The following is a 20,371-nucleotide window of genomic DNA, read 5'->3' as shown; positions in this document are numbered from 1 at the left end:
AATACTTAATTAATAATAATATGTAATTATAGTATAGATAAAAAAAACCTAAGGGGTATAATAGAAAAGTATTTAAAAAGTTGAAGGGTGAAAACTAAAAATATTAAAGAGTTAAAATTGAAAAATAAAATAAATAAAATTTAATTATTTTATTGTATTATATAGGTGGGGGTGTAGAAAACGTAGATAGGAGGGAGTGGGGTTCTTATTTGGTCTACACAACACCAGCACACTGCCCCTGCCCATTGTTAACCTTCATTTCTTCTTCAGCATTTTATGTAATTGCAGCTTCCTTCTTCCAATTTCTTCACTTGAAACAGGTAACTAGGGTTCATCTTTCTCTCCTTAACTACTTTCTTTTCTTACATAATCACTACTGAAGTTTGATGGCAAAATCGGATTAATAATGCTCTTCTTTGCACCCTTGTCTATCGATCGTCTGATGAATCATGATCTTCTTCTTTTCGTTTTTAGGGTGTAAATTTCGTTGGAGTTTATTTGTTCTATATATATGTATATGTATATACTAGTTGTGTAAAAAGGTCTGAGAGTCCTTTATCATAAGTCGACTCAAATTTTAGCTGCTATGTACAGGCATTAGTTTATACACTGATTCTTATATCCAGTATAAGGTCATTTAGAACTAACTATACTATGTATATTCTCCACCCAATTGTTGTATGCAGGTAGTAGATATTGTTGAAGGTTGGATAACAATCTACATTTAGCCTCATGGTAGGGTTTCAATTTTGATCTTTTCTTGTGTTCTTATTTGAAGCACAATTTATGATACCGATTATCATTTATGTGTTGCATAAAACTTTTATGATTTTGGATGGTTTGCAGGGAGTTACAACCGATTTCGAAGGATGCATAAGTCTTGGACCATGGGGTGGTCCAAAGGGGAAAATATGGAACTTTATGCCCCAAGGTTTCATTAAGAAGATAAGCATTAAACATGGTGGGGTTATTGATTCCATCAAATTCCAAAGCGAATCTGCTTCATTTTTTGGTGGTAAGGGTGGCAATCAGACTGATAGGGTACTAACTACTATCTTAGGTGCTGTTTACTTATCATGTAACATTCTTTGCCATCAAAATAGATTGTTGGTAAGCTTTTTAAACCCCGCAAGCACTTTTTCCTCACTTACCAGTTAAGACCTTGGTCTTGGTCCTTGTCATGCTCAATCGGTAAGGTAAGTGATACTGATAAGCGCTTGTCTGGTAAACATTTAGTAAATGGCCCCTGAGTTGGAGAGTGCTTGCCCAAATTGTTTTTATTAGCATGCAATTACTGGTAAGCAACCATTTTCAGTTAGCAAGATTACCCGGACCGAACCTCTTACCCATACCGCACTTTTACCTGGTTAGCACTTACCCAATTTGTGTTGGTAAACAACCCCTTAATGTAGCTTGATGTAATGGGAGATTAATGGACTTATTCTAACAGTTTTGTGTACATTTTTTTTGAGTGAACGGGGGTATCTGGGCCAACTTATGCTACCAACTAATGCCTGGAGTCATCATAGGTCGGTAGGTGAATCTCCATGGCCACAAGGGTTTTGGCGGTGCCTAGATCTTCCCCCAAGCTTAACTATTGTACATTTGCAAACAAGTAATAATAGTGCCTCTGATGAACGACATGTTTCCAATTCTGCAGATTTGCATCGACTATCCTGATGAATATTTAGTGTCAATAAATGGGACGGTTTATGGAGGATTCGATGTAGTGATGTCATTATGTTTTGTCACGAATAAGAACCGTTATGGTCCTTATGGCTCGGATACGGGCACTCGTTTCTCATACAATGGTAAAGGTGGAATAATTGTGGGATTTCATGGCCGTGTTGGCAAATACCTTGATGCTGTTGGGATTTATGTGATGCCTAAATCATTTGTGTTAGGTCGAAACTCTGCATTTGAAGACAAGTCCACGCATGAGGTTCATCCCATGGTATCTAAAAGTACCATTTTGGTATTTTTGTTCTGTTTTTAGTGTTTAACCATTAATAATTCAAGCCTTATATATCTAAAACTTATACTAAACCTATCAGGTAACACTCCCGGCCAACAACATGGGTTGATGGTGAGCGTTTATAACCTGATAAGCACTTACCGGGTAAGAGATCCTTACACAATTCTGAATCTATACCCCAAATTGTCACCATGCTCGCCAATTGCAAGGGTTCCCAAAAATTTTCTTGATCAAACAATTCTTGCTATTGGTCGATTCTAGGAATGTACCAATACACTTTAAACGTTTAACCGTTTAGTCCCTAATAACGAAAAAAAAAGAATTAAAATACATGCGAATGATACTCAACGACTTGCATTTGAATGACATTAATGACAAAATTCGAACCGATAAGAAATAAAACTATAATGATAAAAAAATATGAAACAACGAATTGTATGAAAAATATTTAGTTATTTTATCATAAATAATAACAAAATATTATAATTTCTTTAAGTATTAATTCTTTTATCAGAAAATATATAGCTCGATTAAATAAAGAAGACTAAAATGCCAAAAAAAAAAAAAATAAACCAAAAAGGGAAAAAAATAAAAAGACTAAAATACCCCTAAACAAAATGGAGGATTTTAATAAACTTGGTCTGAGGAAAAAAAATAGCAATAAAATACAAATAAGAAGAAAAACAACAATAAATTACAAACCACAAGGATTAAAATTGCAATATTTCATAAACCAAGGGACGAAAATCATAGTTTTCTTAGCGAATAGCGATGGAAAATGATCGTATATTGTGTTGCAGATCAAGCGACATGGCTTCTCTACGTTTTCCAATCTCTCTGCGCCTTCGGCCTTCTTCTTCCTTGTCATAACTATATAGAGCCATACACACCTCACGATTGTGCCTTCGTATTCTTCAATATTCTATGCATCTGCATTTCCTTCTTCTGATTTCTTCAATTGGAGATGGTAATTAGGGTTCATCTTTCAACCCGTCTGATCAGTTTCTTTTATATGATAAATGGTATTCGCTCATTTGAAATTCGAAAAGCAATCAAGCACTGTTGTTTACCGTCCGATGAGCATGTTGTTCTTTTCGTTTTTAGGGTGTAAAACTATTCGTTGAAATTTATTTGAAATTATATCATACTTATATGAATCAGATTTATGAGGGCGAAAATGTTACAATATGATTATAGCATCTCGTTAAATTGTGCCCCGCCCATTGATACGTGAAGTTTGTGTCTCGATATATGCTTACGTTAAGGAGGCCAACTCTAATTGTTAAAGGGTTCGAGAGATGTATTGCTGAACATAAATCACTTTTCAACAAGCATTTTGGTTGTGAGGGGAATTGAATTCCATAACTACATGAATTATATGAGAAGTGTTAAACATCTATCATAGTTTTCGACTTGGCAAGGGTTAAGATATTGAGTTTAACAGAAGAGGTGTTTACATCAGAAAATTACCTGACATATGATTCTGAATTACTGTCATGAATTTGTAGAAGCCCCATTTGACTATTCTTGGAGATAGGGGTGCGATCAAATGTTAAAATTGGACGAGTGACGTGATTTTATTGTGTTTCTATTGTTCATATGTAGAACGTCTTTCGTTCTTTATGGGTTTGTTGTTATACACTTAATTTGATGCATACCCGAATCACTTGATGTCTATTTTACTATGCATGGCTCGATCTTTTGATTAGCACTATACAAAAGTTTTGCACCGTTGTTTATCATGATTTTGTGTACACCACGATCAAGCATGTAGCATTAATATCTTGTAGTGTTTCCTTATGGCTTAGATACATTGGGGCTGATTGTTGCTGCTAGTTGATACTGTTGAAAGTTTGGCAACATTCTAAATTGAGATCTCAATAGCCTCATGGTAAGGTTTTAGTTATATCTTTTGCTGTGTTTTACTTGAAGAATAGAATGGTATCAATTTATGTGTTCTTATTCTTTTGGATGGTTTCTAGGGAGATAAAAATAATTATGAAGGATGCATAAGTCATGGACCATGGGGTGGTTCAAAGGGGAAAAGCTGGACTTATAAGCCCAAAGGTGTCACGAAAAAGATAACTGTTACACATTCGATGGTTATCAATTTCATCAAATTCCAAAGCAAAGGTCGTACAGGTGAAATTGAAAGCGGCTATTATGGTGGAATCTGTGGCAATCAGAAGGACACGGTACCAGATATATTATCTGAATGCAGTTTGATGTCATTGTATTTTTAGAGTTTTACATGTGCAAGCAAGGAATAGTTTTCCTAATGAACGACATGTTTTGAATTCTACAGATTTGCATCGACTACCCTAATGAATACTTAACGTCAATAAGTGGGACATTTGGCAACTACTTTGGGTATGTGTTCGTGAAGTCATTATGCTTTGTCACAAATCAGAAATATTATGGTCCTTATGGGTTGGATGTTGGTACTCCATTTTCATATGACGGGAAAGGTGGTGTGATTGTGGGATTTCATGGACGTGTTAGCACACACCTTGATGCTATTGGGATATATGTGATGCCTGAATCACTTGCATTTGGTCGAAACTCTACAACTAAAGACAATTCCATGCATGAGGTTCATTTCTTAAAGTCTCTTTCCTCATATTCTTGTTCTTAACTATTTATGTTTCAAGCCTTATCTAAAAACCTATAAATAGTTAAAACTGTGTTGTTATCAGTAATTGGCATCTTGATAACCATATATCTGCATAGATTTCATTTGTGAATAATGAATATCGATTATTCATGTTGTTTTAAAGTTAAAAATATCCTTACATATACTTGTGATTGAATTTTTTTTCACTACAGTTATGTTCTACCAGTATATCTAGAATGTCAATGCCAAGGGAGGCAGGACCTTGGGGGGTTTCTGGAGGTAAACCTTGGGATGATGGGGTATTCTCTACTGTCAAACAAGTCCATGTTCACGTTGGAGAGTCGTTGAAGGTGATTTATTCTGTGCAATTTAAATACGTTAAATGGGATGCTAAAGTAGTTTTATCGCCAATGCATGGAGGAACAGGTGGAGATCAAATCGAATCGGTATGAACAAAATAACACACTGATTTTTAGCATTCCGTCAACCTCATGATCATTCTAGGCTGATAACAATGGAACCTTGACGATGGCAGGTTAATTTGGATGGTACAGATGAGTATTTGACTGGGATCTCAGGATTTTATGGACCCGTATACGGATATAATGGATTGGAAGCTATAACGTCTATCACTTTTCACACAAATAAGATGAAACATGGGCCTTATGGAGAAGAAATTGGTGCAGGCTATACTTATTTCACTTCAAGTGTATCTCCTGGGAAAGTAGTTGGTTTTCATGGCAGGAATTATGGTTTCTTAAGTGCAATCGGTGTTCATATGGACTATTTCTGAAAATGATGGAAGTCTTCCTACTGTATAGCTTTTCTGCTAAGATGGATATTTCATCAATGTCATATATGATATGCCTAATAAAGCCATTAGAGGGCAACGGTTTGAGTTCCTTCAATCACTTCGGAATTTTCGTGGTTGTTTACTAGGGTTTAATGGAATTAGTCAAGGTTATCTGAGCTGGTCTCGACACTTGTGGCTAAAATAAATACATTGCAATAGTAGATGGAGCAACTTCTACGATGTTTTAATTAATTGATCATTATAAAACAAGTGTTTTATAAGGAAAAGTTCATAAAAATCCAATGAACTATCACATATTGAATGATTAAGTCTTTGAACTGTTTTTTAAGTGAAAAAATCATTAGCTTTCACATTTTGAATGATTAAATCCTTGAAATTTTTTTTTTTGTAATAAATAAAGCATCAAACTTCTAAAAATTGATTATACTTGTAACCGACTAGAAAAGTTTTAAAGTAAAAAAAGAAACTTAAATCAGTTTTACCGTTTTCAAATCCCACCCCCTTCAAACCCCTCACAATCAACGGTATTACTCCCATTCGCCGCTCCTTGTCGTCTCATCGTTATCTGTTCTTCATATCGACTATCACACTATTGGCCTCCGCCATCAATGTTCCTCTTTTTTATATATTTTTAGGGGGTTACAAGTAGTTTACTGTAAGACAATTCTAGTCAGTTACATGTAAACTTTTTATGGTCAAAATAATGTAAGTAATCAATTTTTTAAAAATTTGAAGATTTATTTTATTGAAAAAAATGTTTAGGGACCTAATCGTTTAAAATAAGAAAATTTAATGTTTTTTCATTCAAAAAAATAGTTCAGATACTTAATCATTCAAAATGAGATAGTTCATTGGGTTTTTCTAAACTTTTCTGTGTTTCTAAATGGAAAAATATAATAGAATCAAATTCCAAATCCCACCTATATTAATTACCTACAAAAGATTTGATAAGCAAACCCTAGTTTTTGCAGGGATATCCAAATATCACTTTCCATTTGTAGCAAAAAGACAAAAAAAACACACATCAATGCTTATCTTTAGGTTTTGTTGCCTGAATGCTTAGCTAGGTTTCCATGCCACATAGACACCTGAAGTAGGACGTGTGAAACTTCTGTCACACGTGGTATTATCAAATCATTAGCGACAAATAGAATGACGGCATGCAGCTTCTTCTCTTTTTCCCACTATATATCGCCACCTTCTGTGCTTCACTGAGGTGTGTACTTACAACAGTAACTCAGATCGATCAAAGAGGGGAAAAAATGGCAACCAACGGTCGAAATTTCCCACCTCAGAAACAAGAACATCAACCAGGGCTAGAGCATGTCATGAATCCATCCCCACAATTCATGAACCCTAATTACAAGCCTGCCGGAAAGCTTCAAGTCTGTATATCCTTTACTCTTTCCATCTCTTTCTGTATCGTTTTCTTGTAGTTAAAGAAACCAGTGCATGATTTTATGTATATATAAAATAAACGATGCATTATCTGGTATAGGGGAAGGTGGCACTGGTGACCGGAGGAGATTCAGGCATCGGGAGGGCTGTTTGTTACCTGTTCGTGAAAGAAGGTGCAACGGTGGCCTTCACTTTTGTGAAGGGCCGAGAGGATAAAGATGCAGACGACACCCTGCGGTTGTTACTTGAAAACAAGACTGGTGATGCCAAGAACCCCATAGCCATTGCTGCAGATCTTGGGTTCGACGAAAACTGCAAAAAGGTGGTGGATGAAGTCGTGGAAAACTACGGACGTATTGATATTTTGGTAAACAATGCTGCAGAACAGCACAAGACCAGTTCCCTTGATGAAATCACCGAGGATCGTCTGGTTAGGGTTTTCAGTACCAATATTTTCTCTCAGTTCTTCTTATGCAGGTTTTACTCTTTATTTTTCCTTTATCTATGCTATATTCTTCACAAAAACTCTTAAAAACCATTTTTTATGCGTAAAGTACTGTTTATTAATATATATTACTTAAAACTCAAGATTGCAAGTAAATTGTGCGTAAGTACAACTTATTAAAGCACCATATCTAAATTCGTGTAACTAACTGAAGATAAACATAACCAAATACAAAATAAACATCTCATTTTAAATATAAAAAATCTAAAATATAATTAGGATAATCATTGAGTTCTAACAAAATACTTAATTATTATATTTATAAAATGTTATATTATTAAACTAAAAATAAATTATTTCGTTATTAAACTTAAATTAAATTATAATAAAAAAATTTAAAGAAATTACATAAAAAATGAGAAACTTTAAATAGTTGATTTGATATTAACATTGATATATTTTTTTTTTAATTTTTATGATATCTTCGAATTTATGTTTTATTCAAAAATAAAATCATTAGTGTTTTCTTAAAAACACATAAAATCGTATTGTAACATCGACGAAGACAAATAATAAAATAGAACATTAAAATCGAGATGTGTCTCGCTGCATTGCGCGAGTACTCTTCTAGTATTATTTTATGGAGATGCAGTTTATGAATATCGGGTTAGTCTGGGTGGAAAAAGAGATTTGCAAGCAAACTCTAGACAGAAACTTGTCTCGTTGTAGTTTTTAAAATATATACGATGACATGCAACAAATTAACATGATACGCTTATAATTTTTTATACTACGACAGAGTAACAAAACAAAACGGTGGTACGTGACACCACAAAAACTCTTGGGGTCCGTCCCGGACCGATTGAAGATGCTGACCATTCAGTTCATTGTTAAAATCGCAGGCATGCGTTGAGGTACATGAATGTTGGGAGCAGCATCATCAACACGACATCGGTGGATGCGTATTTGGGCAACCCAGAGTTGATGGATTATGCATCGACAAAAGGTGCAATAGTGTCCTTCACAAGAGGACTGGCTTTGCAGCTGGCGCAGAAAGGGATTCGAGTAAATGGGGTTGCCCCTGGCCCTGTTTATACCCCGATCCGACCAGCATCCATGGAGGAGAGTGATGTATCAGAATGGGGGTCAAAGACTCCGATGGGTAGGGCAGCTCAGCCCCATGAGATTAGCCCATCGTTTGTGTTTCTTGCATCCGATGATTCTACTTACTTCACTGGCCAATTTCTGCATCCTAACGGTAACTCTTATACCTGTCTATCTTTTGCTTTTTTTTTTATTCGAACTTTATGGATTGGATTGTTTATTTTGGATGGTGATTGATTTTGATTCAGGTGGAATGATCGTGAATGGTTGATGGTTGGCTCTTTGGAATTGTAGAAGTGTAAAACACATGTAAACGTTGTGTAGATATATCAAAAATAAAAAGTGTGGTGCCATATAGATCTACATTAAGTTCAATTGTCCTGTGTGTAAACATATATATATTATATATATATATGTATATGTATGTATATGTATCAAGATATATATATGTATATCGAAATAATGAGAGTTGGTTTTGAATTTTGTCGTCAATTCTTTTTGTGTTTAGCGATTTTAATAAAAAACGACTCTTGGAGAAATTACATGATAGAGAAAATGTGCAACCATAAAATAAGTATAGTGTAATGTCTAGCATAAGATTTGTACAAGTGAACAGGATATGATTGAACGGGTATTCATGAGTCAAAGGGTTGGAAAGTCGAGAGCTGTTGTTTTACCTTTGTTCGTTGTATGGATTCTACAGTAAACAATGTGGTGGCGGTTTTACCTTTGTTCATTGCTATGGATCCTATAGCAAATAACATGGGTGTTTTTGTTTGTATGTATTGAACACCCCTTTAGCAACCCAACTGAAGAGTCGTGAGTTCATGCCTTTTTCTGATCGTTGACCTTCTTATACCTTTTTCTGATCGCTCACCTTCCTATATTTTGAAAAGTCGTGAGTTTTAGAGAAAGGAGTTTGATTCTGGAAAGAAAACTCGAACTATATCTCATAATTTTTATATCCCTAGTTTTGTTTTTAAGTATTTATCGAATCCCATAACTTCATATCTCATATTCACAATTTCATGGTTTAGACTGGTGTTCAAAGTTGTTGGGTTTAATTTTAAAAATCTAAACTTTAAACAAGAAAATGGAACACATTGCTTGACGAAAAATTGTGTTAATTATGTGAAAATATTGGTAATGTGTAGATATCATGGTTTGAAATGTGTAGATTTTTTCAATAAGAGCTATTAATACTCGATCGACAATAAATAAATGAGTTTTCATGAGACTTGTAATAAAATATAATTTTACGTACAAATTTATTTTGAGCATGGTTCATATGATTTGTACGAGGAAGTAAACATATACATGATGTTTCTACTTCGAATCCAAAAAAATCCTTCGGAGATTATGATGTATTTTAATTTCAATTCCTTTAAATTCAATAAAATCCTATGGAAACATTAACAGATTTCATTCGTTTTAAAAATATTTTTTGAACCAAATTGTTTTTCTTATTGATCTGGATCAATCTGCTATGAGAGCCGACTAATCTCATGACGACCACTTGTTTTCTGGGTAGTCCGGGGTCACTGTATTTGAACCTTCATGGTCACAACAAGATTTTTATTCCTCCTTAGAATTTGAACCTGAAATCTTCAGACACTTCTAACCTTTAAAACCTAAGCTTAAACCAATCGGACACCACCTTACTGTTAACGTTTTTTATCATTCAAACACTTTAAAAAAAAAAAAAAAACTCAAATTAAAATATGAATTTTGTTTGGGTTTGAACTTCGAACTGTGTCACCTCTATACGCCACTTTAAACTAACGGAGCCTCCACACAATCTCAACCGCGCGCCACCTCCACAACGATGTCCTCCACCGGAACCGCCACCGCCACCAGAATATCCACCACCTCTCTTACAACACATCTAACCGTCCTCGCTTTCCTCTCCGCCACCACTCTCTACTGCTTCTACAGGTCCCGCCGTCTTCGTCACCTTAAACTCTCCCCATCTTCCTCAAACCCTAGTCTCTCCTCCGCTACTCGAAAAGGAAAACTCTTCTTCATTTCTCAAACAGGCACCTCAAAGACTCTAGCTCAACGTCTCGCCAAACTCTTGGCCTCCAATAACCTTCCATTTGACCTTGTTGACCCTAACTCATATGAACCCGAAGACCTCCATCAAGAAACCCTAGTTTTGATTATCGCATCCACATGGGAAGACGGAAATCCGCCGTCCAACGGCGTTTTCTTGTCGAATTGGTTGTCGGAGAGTGCCGAGGACTTCAGAGTCGGGTCTCTGTTGCTTAGTAAATGCAAATTTGCTGTATTTGGAGTTGGGAGCAGCGCTTATGGAGATAATTTTAACGCAGTTGCGAGAGGGTTTTCAACGAAAATGCGCTGTCTTGGCGCAATGGAGATTTTGCCTCTCTGTGAAGGGGATGTTGATGAGGGTGAGTTAGATAAGGCCTTTGGTATTTGGAGTAAAGAAGTGATTAGGGTTTTGAAAGTAGGCGAGTTGAGTGGAAATGGGAGTGATTTAATCGGAGAAAATGGCAATGAGAACGGTTATGAGATGATCAATGGATCAGATTATGACGAAGATGATGATTATGAGGATGAAGATGAAGAAAATGGAGCGGAATCTGATATCGTCGATTTAGAAGATATTGCTGGCAAAGCACCTTCAAAGAAAGATGTGGGAGTGATTACGAGTAATGGAAAAAAGAATGGGGTGAAAGAAATGGTAACTCCTGTGATCAGGGCTAGCCTGACAAAGCAGGTATATTCATAATTGATCTTGTTTGTAATCTGGTTCTGTTCTCTTGGGTAAAGATGATCATGTTTCTTACATCAATCTCACCCTAGAAACTCCTTAGTGATTGCATTTTATAACCTTAATAGGGTATGATTTTCTCTGAAATTTGAAAAAACGCTCCCATTGCAAGGTAAACTGCGCATGCATCCCATTGGGAGAGGGGCGGTGCCTGGGCTCGAACCCATACCTCACGCATATAGACTACACCCACACCTCTACCCTTAGGACATATAAGATCAGCGATGACTCTTTTTTGAAATTTGAAAGTACTCTCTTCAGGTTTTTATTCCAGTGGCAGTTTTAATGCTAAAGGGTTGTTTCTATTGTGTGAATTGCAGGGTTATAAGATCATTGGTTCACACAGCGGTGTCAAAATATGTAGGTGGACTAAATCGCAACTCAGAGGGCGTGGAGGTTGCTATAAACACTCTTTTTATGGAATCGAGAGTCACAGGTGAGTAATTTGTTTGCTGTAGCCTTGAGCTTAAAATTCTGATGTACACTTGCAATTATTATCTATGAGACGGTGTTAAAAAATTATGCCCTTGCCGTGAACCTGCATAATGTCTTTATATACTTTTTGTGTTTTTAGGAGACTGTTCGAACACGGGGTTCTTTTTGTCCAAGGGCAAGGAACCAACCAACCATTCTATTAGCAATTTTATGAAAGAATCCCATTGATTTTTTCTTCTTATGGGTACCACCACTTAAAAAACTATCATGGGTCCGCCTGTGAGAACATGTACCGGTTGCATATTGCATACAGTGCCAATACTACACTCTTTCTTCTTGGTGCGTTACATGTAGGTAACTATCATTTCGTTGGGTGCTCTTATATTTTTTTGAAACTAAACCGATGGCACAAGTTTGTAATGCCAGAAATGGTTGTTAATGTTACTGCCTTTGTAGAAAAGGCCCGGGTTCGAGTCCTGCTTTTGTCAAATTTCTTGCTTTTCTGCTTAAATTTTGGGGCTTAATATATAGTTTTCTTGTTTTTAGAAAATTTAGAAGACAGGTTTCGAACACGTGCTCTTTTTGTTCAAGGGCAAGGAATCAACCAACAAATCTATAATAATTTTATGAAAATTTTCCATGGATTCTTTTCCTTGTAGTCAAATGGTACCACCATGGCACCACTTAAAAAACTTTTCTGGTTCCGCCTTTGAGAACATGTACCAGTTGCATAATGCATTAAGTGCCAATACGACACACTCTTGCTTTCTGAGTTGTTGGTGCTTTACAAATATGTATCATGTAGGTAACTTATTGAAGTTAGAGATCTGTATTTCTTGTGTCCTGATAGTTCTGTTTTTCAGATATTCGTATAACTTACAGCATATAAAACATATCATATGCATGTATTTGTTGACCAGTTAAGATACTATCAATGTAAGACTATGCAACATTTATTCCAACCTGCTCTCTGATTGTTATTGGAAATATTGTACCAATTATAGATCTGTAGGTTCATGCCATCCTGTTCATGCCCGACAAAAGGCATTTACATTGATTTCATGCATTTGGGCAATTGTCATATTATAAAGATGAGGGTTTTGTTTTATTTCATTGTATTTTGTGTCTCTTCTATATTATTGTAGTACACATTTATAACTTTGCTTTCATGGCAACAGGTGCATGGAGGCAACACCAAGTTTGGCATGTGCAAATAAATGTGTTTTCTGTTGGAGACATCACACGAATCCTGTTGGAAAAAGTTGGCAGTGGAAGATGGATGACCCATTATTGATTGTGAATTCTGCCATAGAACAGCATAAGAAAATGATAAAGCAAATGAAAGGAGTTCCAGGTGGGTCTCATAAATTTGTGTCTGATGACCTTGTTTGCCAGTGTTACCATAGGCTATGAGCAAAAAATGCTAGCCACATCATATACTTGCATATTTTATGCTTTACTTGTTTTTTTGGCATCACCATGTCTGTCAATTATCAGAGGCAACTGCATATGTGTTGGTTTGAATTGTTTCCAGTTTGCTCCCCTTTTTAGTGGAAGGTGCTGTTTCTCTCCCCCCCCCCCCCCCCCTCTATGCGGTATTCATGGTTTAATTTTTAAGAGCCTTAGAAATGTCATCCATTCCTTTACAGCTTCTTGTGACTAGTTGAATCGTTGGTGTTTCAACTTGGACTAGCACAATTGTAGGACTTCTCTTTTTAGTCTGAAATCCTTGTCATTGTAAAGTATAGGCTGGCCTGGTCTTTTGGGATTCTTCCGTGTTCCATATCCTAGGAGTCCATTTAGCCTCATTTGCATCAGAACTATCAAATGGTGGTTCATTCTCTTATCTCACTATCATCATGATCTATAGGCAGTGGGCATCCTGCCAAAGGTACAGATCTAGTCTTTGTGCCACCTTGGCCTCTCTACACCTTGTCTCCCTCATTGACGGTCACAATCACAAACTGAGCATGTCCATTGTAATGTACATGTCCATGGAAGTGTTTGTGCACAACTCCTCTTTTATGTCTAGATTGCTGCTCCTCAGATGCTGATAGTAGCGTTTGTCTTCTTATCATTGATAATGTTATTGTAGCTGATGTAGGGCAGATTTGGAAGAAAAGAAGGATTGTGAAAAACAATTAAGGAACATGGGGTTTCTAGGGCTTCACACCAAAGAAACACTAGGATATCTCGAGTATCATCCTCTGTATAACTAAAGGCATCTCAAGTGAGATTGTTTCAGACAATCAATGACGAGGATTACATCTCCATATATAGTGAGACTAATAACAAAGATGGTTGTTTATCCTCTGAATACTTATCCTAAAGATTATAAGAAAAATAGTAAGATAAATACTAAGAATTATCCTAATATACTAAGAACCCAGTTGTGCAACAATCTTATTGTATGGATTACATCTCCATATATAGTGAGACTAATAACAAAGATGGTTGTTTATCCTCTGAATACTTATCCTAAAGATTATAAGAAAAATAGTAAGATAAATACTAAGAATTATCCTAATATACTAAGAACCCAGTTGTGCAACAATCTTATTGTATGGATGTGACCGCAGACCGCGTTATCTTTTGTATTCTGCTTTTCGGTCTCAGTAATGGCTTTATTTGCCACCTTGTTTTTGGTCACCATTCTATAGTTATTAATATCTAGGCATGTGTTTGTCAACTTTGGCTCTCAAATGATACTCTGCAACATGGGTTTTCTTCTTTGTCATGCTTACCACAAATGATGCACCCTTGACTTTCCAAGTAAAACATGGGCTACATTCATTGTTATAATGCCACAACAAACATTAATCATCTCATCACCAAATGCATTTGCGATGATAAATTAATTTATAGAAATCCCTCTAAACTTCTAGGATTTGCAGAAAAGACATTTAACTTTTAGAAATTACAGAACGTGTTTTGAAAAATTTGAAATTACTATCTGTATCTCAACTTCTAGAATTTATGTAGCATCCCCCAGAATTTCCAAATTTGCATGTTACCTCCTGAACTCCCAAAAAGTTACAAAGCAGCCACTAGATTTTGTGTAATTACAAACAACCATATCAGTGGCATTGACGAAAGCTAGATTTTGATGGTAGTTGTGATAGCTGTGACAACTGGGGTTTGAATTGATGACGGTGACGGTCATGTTCTACGATTTTTTGAATGCGAGGGTTAACAATATTCTTTTCTTAAACACTCAAGAATAAGAAGCTGATGGAGGAACCACGCTTTGATGCAGAGTGGTGAAGCACAGATTTTGGGAGAAGAGAGAGGATTTTCTGAAAAACAATAAGGTGCGTTTGGTATCCGAATAGGACAAAACAACTGTTCAACGTTTGGTAAGATAGAAGTGGACAGTACAGAACAGATAAAATTACCAATTTACCCCTAATCAGTGTTTATATATTTTGATTAATTTATGTACTTTATTAAATTACAATAAAATAAATATCGTTTATAACAAAATACATCATTAGGAAGTTTTCGTCAAGACGATTAAATGACATCAAAATAAAAAAAGTTTATGTAGTTTCCAATTTTTATTTTATACCTTTTCTATATTGTTTTTATTATTAGTAATTTAATAAATTGCATAGATTTATCAAAATATAGAAACTATATAAAAATAATACTTTGAGGACAGTAAAATGAAAGTTTAAATAATATAAAATACAATAAATAGTATGTAAAGATTGATGCGTATTTGATGTTTTAGAAAAGAACGAGGTTTATTTTCAGGTTATATTGGTAAAATATAAGTCTGTTTCATCTTGTTTCATGGGATGAGGGTGGAACAGTCTTGTTCCACGTAAAAGTTCTGCCAAACGTGGAACAGGTATCCTTATTCTGTTCTGTCTTGTTCTATCCTGTCCAGTGTACCAAATGCACCCTAAAGGAACTAGGTCTCGGTTTTTACACCAAAGAAACATGAGCTGATGAGGGCCACATTCAGGGTAACCAAAGGCATCTGTTTGACACAATTAATAAAATAGCTTTACTATCTTTTATTCAGTCATCAAATAATTGATTCTGAGGATCGAATTTCTACAGATAATAAGACTGACTTTAAAGATAGATGCTGATCCTAACTAGGAGATCCAATTCATGAGGTACCTATCGATTATTCACTTCTACCATCAAGAAATGGCGTGATTCTGTAGATATGCCACTACATTTTGACATGTTCACTCTTGAAACACATGTGGATGTGGAACTTCTATATCTATATCCTTTGGAGAATAGTAGGAACTAGCAAATACAGAATCATTCAGGGATTTTGATGAGGATCACTTAACCTGCCCAGTCAGGGGAGCACATGAGAAGGGTCTTCAGTTGTAAGCCAAAGACATTTTGGGGACTTGCAGATTGTACATAAAATCGAGTCAACTGTGGGGATTCTTTGTAACTTAGTTTAAGTTAACGGTCAAACCTTGACATGCCATTACTTTAGTTTATGTTTATTAAACTTTATATATGCTTTTGAATAAAAAGAACACTCGAGACTCTTGGGAACAATATGGCCATCTATAGAAGAGACAAGGAGCATGAGATGCAGGCCAACTCCTTCAAACATATGAAGTGTAGCCGTGTAGGCAAGTACTCTAAGGAATCCTGTAAAGTGAGCAGACACGTGATTTATCCATGTCAGTATCACATATTTTATGCCGTGTTAGTGTCTGTAGTAAGCTGATCATGTAGTCCCTGGTGATTCAGCCCCACTTCAACTTGGGTATACAAAAGCCTGCGTCGTTGGCTTGGACAATGGCACTCGGCTTTTATATGTTGAAAACTTGAGCATTTGTGTATGCTTCATTCTATCCTATTTCAAGTGGCTTGCTCTCTTGTTTCTTTTATTTTTGGTTTGCAAGCCCAGGGTCTTCACAGAAAATCTCTCTATCCCTTGGAATAGAGGAAAAGGTCTTAATACATCCTACCCTCTTCAGGCCCTTCCTCGGCATGGAATTTACTAGGTGTGTTTGCTTGATATTGTATCCTATTTTAACCCACCATGAGTTCAGTGTGTTTTCATCATTATGTTATAAACAGAAGTAATCATTATGTTATTGAACTGGGTATGAATTGGTACTCTATATTTGAACTTCATGGCTTCTATCAATCGGAGAACTGTTTTCATGTCCGTTTTATATACTGCAGTTAGTCACAAATCGAGAAATGGTAACAAAGTGCCTTTAGATGTTAATACTTATATTTAGTCACTACTTGAATGTAATATTGACTCCTTGAATTTATTGGAATTATATACCTGCAGGTGTCACAGCAGAGCGCTTATCAGAAGGCTTGTTACCCAGGCATTGTGCCTTGTCACTTGTTGGGGAGCCTATCATGTACCCTGAGATCAATTCACTTATAGAAGAGCTCCACCAAAGGCGAATTTCCACCTTTCTTGTGACAAATGCACAGTTTCCCGAGAAGATTGTGTCACTAACACCCATCACACAGGTTAGCATGCCTCTTATCCGTTGTCCTTTGGTTTGTTAGATTTTTTGAGTGATTTGCTCATTGGTCTGTGTATTTACATGGTTCTGTTTCCTTGAGTTGGGCAGTTATATGTCAGTGTAGATGCTGGAACAAAGGACAGCATGAAGGCAATTGACAGACCACTCTTCGGGGACTTCTGGGAACGGTTTGTTGTATGTATCTTCTTGTGGCATAAGATCTTTTGTCCCTATGAATGCAAATGCCAAATGCATGTCTTATACATTGAGATCCATGTTGTAATGCGAATTATGATAAATCCCCCCCGCTTCCCTCTCAAAAAATGAACAAAAGAAATTAGAAAAAAGAACAAAGGAACACGCTTGCATTTGGGAAATGAAGAAATACAATCTTTTTGCCTAGTGGGTGTCCTTGCAGAATGAATGGGCGGTCTGGGGCTCGACTCCAGGCACTAACAACCTGGGACACACGATTACCTCCTTAATCATGGCCGTGGGACCAGTATGGTGTAGGCGCTTCAGAGGGGGCAGTCATATGCTTTAGCAAAATCTTTTTGCCTTATCATGGTTCATTGTCACCTAAATTGATATTTTTGTTCCCACCCAAGTATGCTGTCTGCTGTCTTACATTGTTAACATGAATTTCAGGATTCACTGAAAGCTTTGAGGGATAAGCAACAGCGGACTGTGTATCGTTTGACACTCGTTAAAGGATGGAACACAGAGGACGTAGATGCATATTCTAGCCTCTTTGGCATTGGAAACCCTGATTTTGTTGAAATTAAAGGTGTTACCTATTGTGGAACGTAAGTACTTACCATAGAATTAAAAATCCGTCTTTCCTATATATTTTACCATTTGGGTGCTTAGTATAGAAACAACGATTATCACAGGTCTGCTACTTCAAAGTTGACTATGGACAACGTGCCTTGGCATGCGGATGTGAAAGCTTTTTCGGAGGCCTTGGCTGAAAAGAGCAATGGGGAGTATGAGGTTGCTTGCGAGCACGTGCACTCTTGTTGTGTTCTTCTTGCGAAAGTCGATAAATTCAAGATTGATGGTCAGTGGCACACATGGATTGACTACGAGAAGTTTCATGACTTGGTTAGTAGCTTCATCTGATTTCCTTGGACTTTTTTAGAAGTACATATAATATTTATATACATAAAACTCACACAAACTTGTCACCTGGGCGCATTTGGTAAGCGTGACAGGATAGAACAAAAACTTGTTGTCCCATGTTTGGTGTGAAACTTAGACCAGGACAAGACTGAATGGGACAAAACTGCATTTTTTTTCTTGTCCCGCCAAAATAGGTGGAACAAAAATCAAAGATATGGACAAAGATTGGTAATTTACTAAACTACCCATGTCAAATTAAAACTCTAAAACCTTGCTCAATTCTTTCATCCACCTACATCAACTATTGCCCGTCGTGTACTGTCCGGTCCTGTTTGCATACCAAACTCAAGGTTTGAACCTTGACCTCCAGGCTTTTTGGGATCTAACGGTAACTTGGGTACTGCTGGGCCACTAACCCTTTCAACTTTTTGTAATCATTGGATTTTTCATGTATCTAAAGATTTTGCCCAAATGAAAATTAGGTGGCTTCGGGAGAACCTTTTGGCAGCAACGAATACATGGCCCCTACTCCATCTTGGGCGGTCTATGGAGCTAACGAAGGCGGGTTTGATCCAGAACAGGCTCGGTATAAGAAAGAAAGGAATCACAAATCAAGCCGTTGACAGACAAGAGCAGGTGTGTGAAAAATTATCATCACAACTCATATCTGCATAAATCTTACCCAAATTCTCTCAACTGAATTTGCTTGTAGTTTTTATATGATGATGGTTTGAAAGCAGCAGAGACTTTATCACTCCCAGAGTGGTGTTGGTTGAAATTTTTGTAAAAGCTTATTTGAAGTTGGAAGGTACAATTTTGGTAGAGGTTTTAGTTTTGCTTGAAATAACACTTACATTTATACCACCTATCAATGTATCCAGGATAATTCTACTTCTGAGAAAATGAATGCTAATAGCAAATGGCTACATGATTAAATGGATGATGACATTAATAGGTTCATTAATGGTTCACCTCACCTTTAAAATTTAATATGAGTGATGATATTGAATGTATTGTTATTTTATTAGAAGGGTACTCGCACAATGTTGTGAGATACATCTTGATTTTAATGTTTTGTGTTTTTTTTTTGTCTCAGTCGATGTTATAATATTATTTTATATGATTTTGAGAAAGCGATAATGTTTTTATTTTTAAATAAGATATAAATATGAAGACTATCATAAAGAATTGGAAAAAAAATTGATATTAGTACCAAATTAATTATTAAAAATTTTTTTTTATGTATTTCTTTAATTTATTTTTTTATTTTTTGTTTAATATTTTTTTATAAAGATAATAACTAAGTATTTTGTTATAATTCAATGATTATTTTAATTATATTTTAAATTTTTTATATTTAAAATGAGAAGTTTATCCTTTCGATTATATTTATCTAAAGTTAGTTACACAAATTTAAACATGCAGTTTTAATAAGCTGTACATACGCACAATTTACTTGTAATTTTGCATCAATAAAACAGTATTTCATGCATAAAAATGGTTTTTAAGAGTTTTTGTCAAATGTTTTATAATATAGTATAGATGTAAAGTTTTTTGATAAAATGTACCGTGATGATACATTTATAGATTATTTAATATATAATTAATGTTGAAATTTCTAAAATAGAGAATTTGTTGGAGTTGATGACTCAAGCCCATGTTGGTTTCATTAACGAGTCATGATGTTGCGATATAGGATCAAAAGTGACTTTCATTTCACTCAACTCATCAAAGCAAAGAGTGGTTACTAGATAAACAATTAGTTCTGAGACTAAAAGATTGGGCTATTGGCCGGTATCAGTATAAGTCAACAACGAAGGAAAGCCTTCCCCGAATCCTACATTTCCACCCAGTTTGGGGAAGGGGCGTGAAATTCTCTCACGTTATTGGTCAAGTAATGGCTCTAGCTTCATTCTCGCTTTGGGATYATCTCGCCTTCGTGGGTCTCCGCTTTCCAGTTATGGAAAGTTTCACTCGTTATTTTGAATGACTAAGTAACTGAATATTTATTTTGAGTAGCTAAAACGTCAAATTTTTAGAAACTAGTTACTTACATTCTTTTGACTAAAAACCTACATGTAGCTGGTTAGGAAGATTTTAAAATAAAAATTGTAAATCAATTTTACTGTTTCGAAACTATATGTCATTCAAACTCTTTACACCCAACGTCATCACTCCCTCTTGTCGTCCATTACT

The 20,371-nt window shown here is 35.8% G+C and overlaps 4 protein-coding genes across 5 annotated transcripts; all 4 read left to right on the top strand.

Annotated features, from left to right (window-relative positions):
• The first annotated feature begins 216 nt into the window (after positions 1-216).
• Positions 217-2,016, top strand: LOC112511436 (jacalin-related lectin 3-like). Its single transcript, XM_025117051.1, has 4 exons — positions 217-320; positions 687-735; positions 847-1,041; positions 1,661-2,016. Exons 2-4 carry the CDS (start codon positions 733-735, stop codon positions 1,994-1,996), a joined length of 534 nt encoding a protein of 177 aa, XP_024972819.1. The 5' UTR covers positions 217-320; positions 687-732; the 3' UTR covers positions 1,997-2,016.
• A 923-nt stretch (positions 2,017-2,939) lies between these two features.
• Positions 2,940-5,382, top strand: LOC112510897 (agglutinin-like). The gene is made up of 5 exons (XM_025116250.1): positions 2,940-3,059; positions 3,958-4,170; positions 4,281-4,568; positions 4,802-5,035; positions 5,125-5,382. Exons 1-5 carry the CDS (start codon positions 2,940-2,942, stop codon positions 5,380-5,382), a joined length of 1,113 nt encoding a protein of 370 aa, XP_024972018.1.
• A 1,239-nt stretch (positions 5,383-6,621) lies between these two features.
• Positions 6,622-8,842, top strand: LOC112511460 (glucose and ribitol dehydrogenase-like). Its single transcript, XM_025117083.1, has 4 exons — positions 6,622-6,788; positions 6,902-7,278; positions 8,149-8,504; positions 8,599-8,842. The coding sequence occupies exons 1-4, from the start codon at positions 6,666-6,668 to the stop codon at positions 8,619-8,621; spliced, it is 879 nt and encodes a 292-aa protein (XP_024972851.1). The 5' UTR covers positions 6,622-6,665; the 3' UTR covers positions 8,622-8,842.
• Positions 8,843-10,146: 1,304 nt separating this feature from the next.
• On the top strand, positions 10,147-19,165 carry LOC112511224 (S-adenosyl-L-methionine-dependent tRNA 4-demethylwyosine synthase). 2 transcript variants are annotated; one of them, XM_025116755.1, is made up of 9 exons: positions 10,147-11,090; positions 11,465-11,580; positions 12,758-12,933; positions 16,867-17,057; positions 17,162-17,248; positions 17,702-17,859; positions 17,947-18,157; positions 18,658-18,811; positions 18,888-19,165. In XM_025116755.1, the coding sequence occupies exons 1-8, from the start codon at positions 10,176-10,178 to the stop codon at positions 18,796-18,798; spliced, it is 1,995 nt and encodes a 664-aa protein (XP_024972523.1). In that variant the 5' UTR covers positions 10,147-10,175; the 3' UTR covers positions 18,799-18,811; positions 18,888-19,165. The 2 variants fall into 2 exon arrangements, with proteins under 2 accessions (XP_024972523.1, XP_024972522.1); XM_025116754.1 differs by having other exon boundaries at positions 18,658-19,165.
• The last annotated feature ends 1,206 nt before the right edge of the window (positions 19,166-20,371 follow it).

Source organism: Cynara cardunculus, assembly GCF_001531365.2.
Source record: "Cynara cardunculus var. scolymus isolate 2C chromosome LG 4, CcrdV1, whole genome shotgun sequence".
NCBI classification, from domain to species: Eukaryota; Viridiplantae; Streptophyta; class Magnoliopsida; order Asterales; family Asteraceae; genus Cynara; species Cynara cardunculus.
This window is presented reverse-complemented; position numbering and strand designations above follow the sequence as displayed.

Bases quoted from the DNA above. Each gene is read 5' to 3' on its own strand.
- LOC112511436 (XM_025117051.1), top strand. The intron at 1,042-1,660 runs GTACTAACTACT...CCAATTCTGCAG, and splicing joins GTGGCAATCAGACTGATAGG to ATTTGCATCGACTATCCTGA.
- LOC112510897 (XM_025116250.1), top strand. From the start codon at position 2,940: ATGGTAATTAGGGTTCATCTTTCAACCCGTCTGATCAGTTTCTTTTAT. The intron at 4,171-4,280 runs GTACCAGATATA...TGAATTCTACAG, and splicing joins GTGGCAATCAGAAGGACACG to ATTTGCATCGACTACCCTAA. The intron at 5,036-5,124 runs GTATGAACAAAA...TGACGATGGCAG, and splicing joins GTGGAGATCAAATCGAATCG to GTTAATTTGGATGGTACAGA.
- LOC112511460 (XM_025117083.1), top strand. From the start codon at position 6,666: ATGGCAACCAACGGTCGAAATTTCCCACCTCAGAAACAAGAACATCAA. The intron at 6,789-6,901 runs GTCTGTATATCC...TATCTGGTATAG, and splicing joins AGCCTGCCGGAAAGCTTCAA to GGGAAGGTGGCACTGGTGAC. The intron at 8,505-8,598 runs GTAACTCTTATA...ATTTTGATTCAG, and splicing joins CCAATTTCTGCATCCTAACG to GTGGAATGATCGTGAATGGT.
- LOC112511224 (XM_025116755.1), top strand. From the start codon at position 10,176: ATGTCCTCCACCGGAACCGCCACCGCCACCAGAATATCCACCACCTCT. The intron at 17,058-17,161 runs GTTAGCATGCCT...TGAGTTGGGCAG, and splicing joins CACTAACACCCATCACACAG to TTATATGTCAGTGTAGATGC. The intron at 17,249-17,701 runs GTATGTATCTTC...CATGAATTTCAG, and splicing joins ACTTCTGGGAACGGTTTGTT to GATTCACTGAAAGCTTTGAG.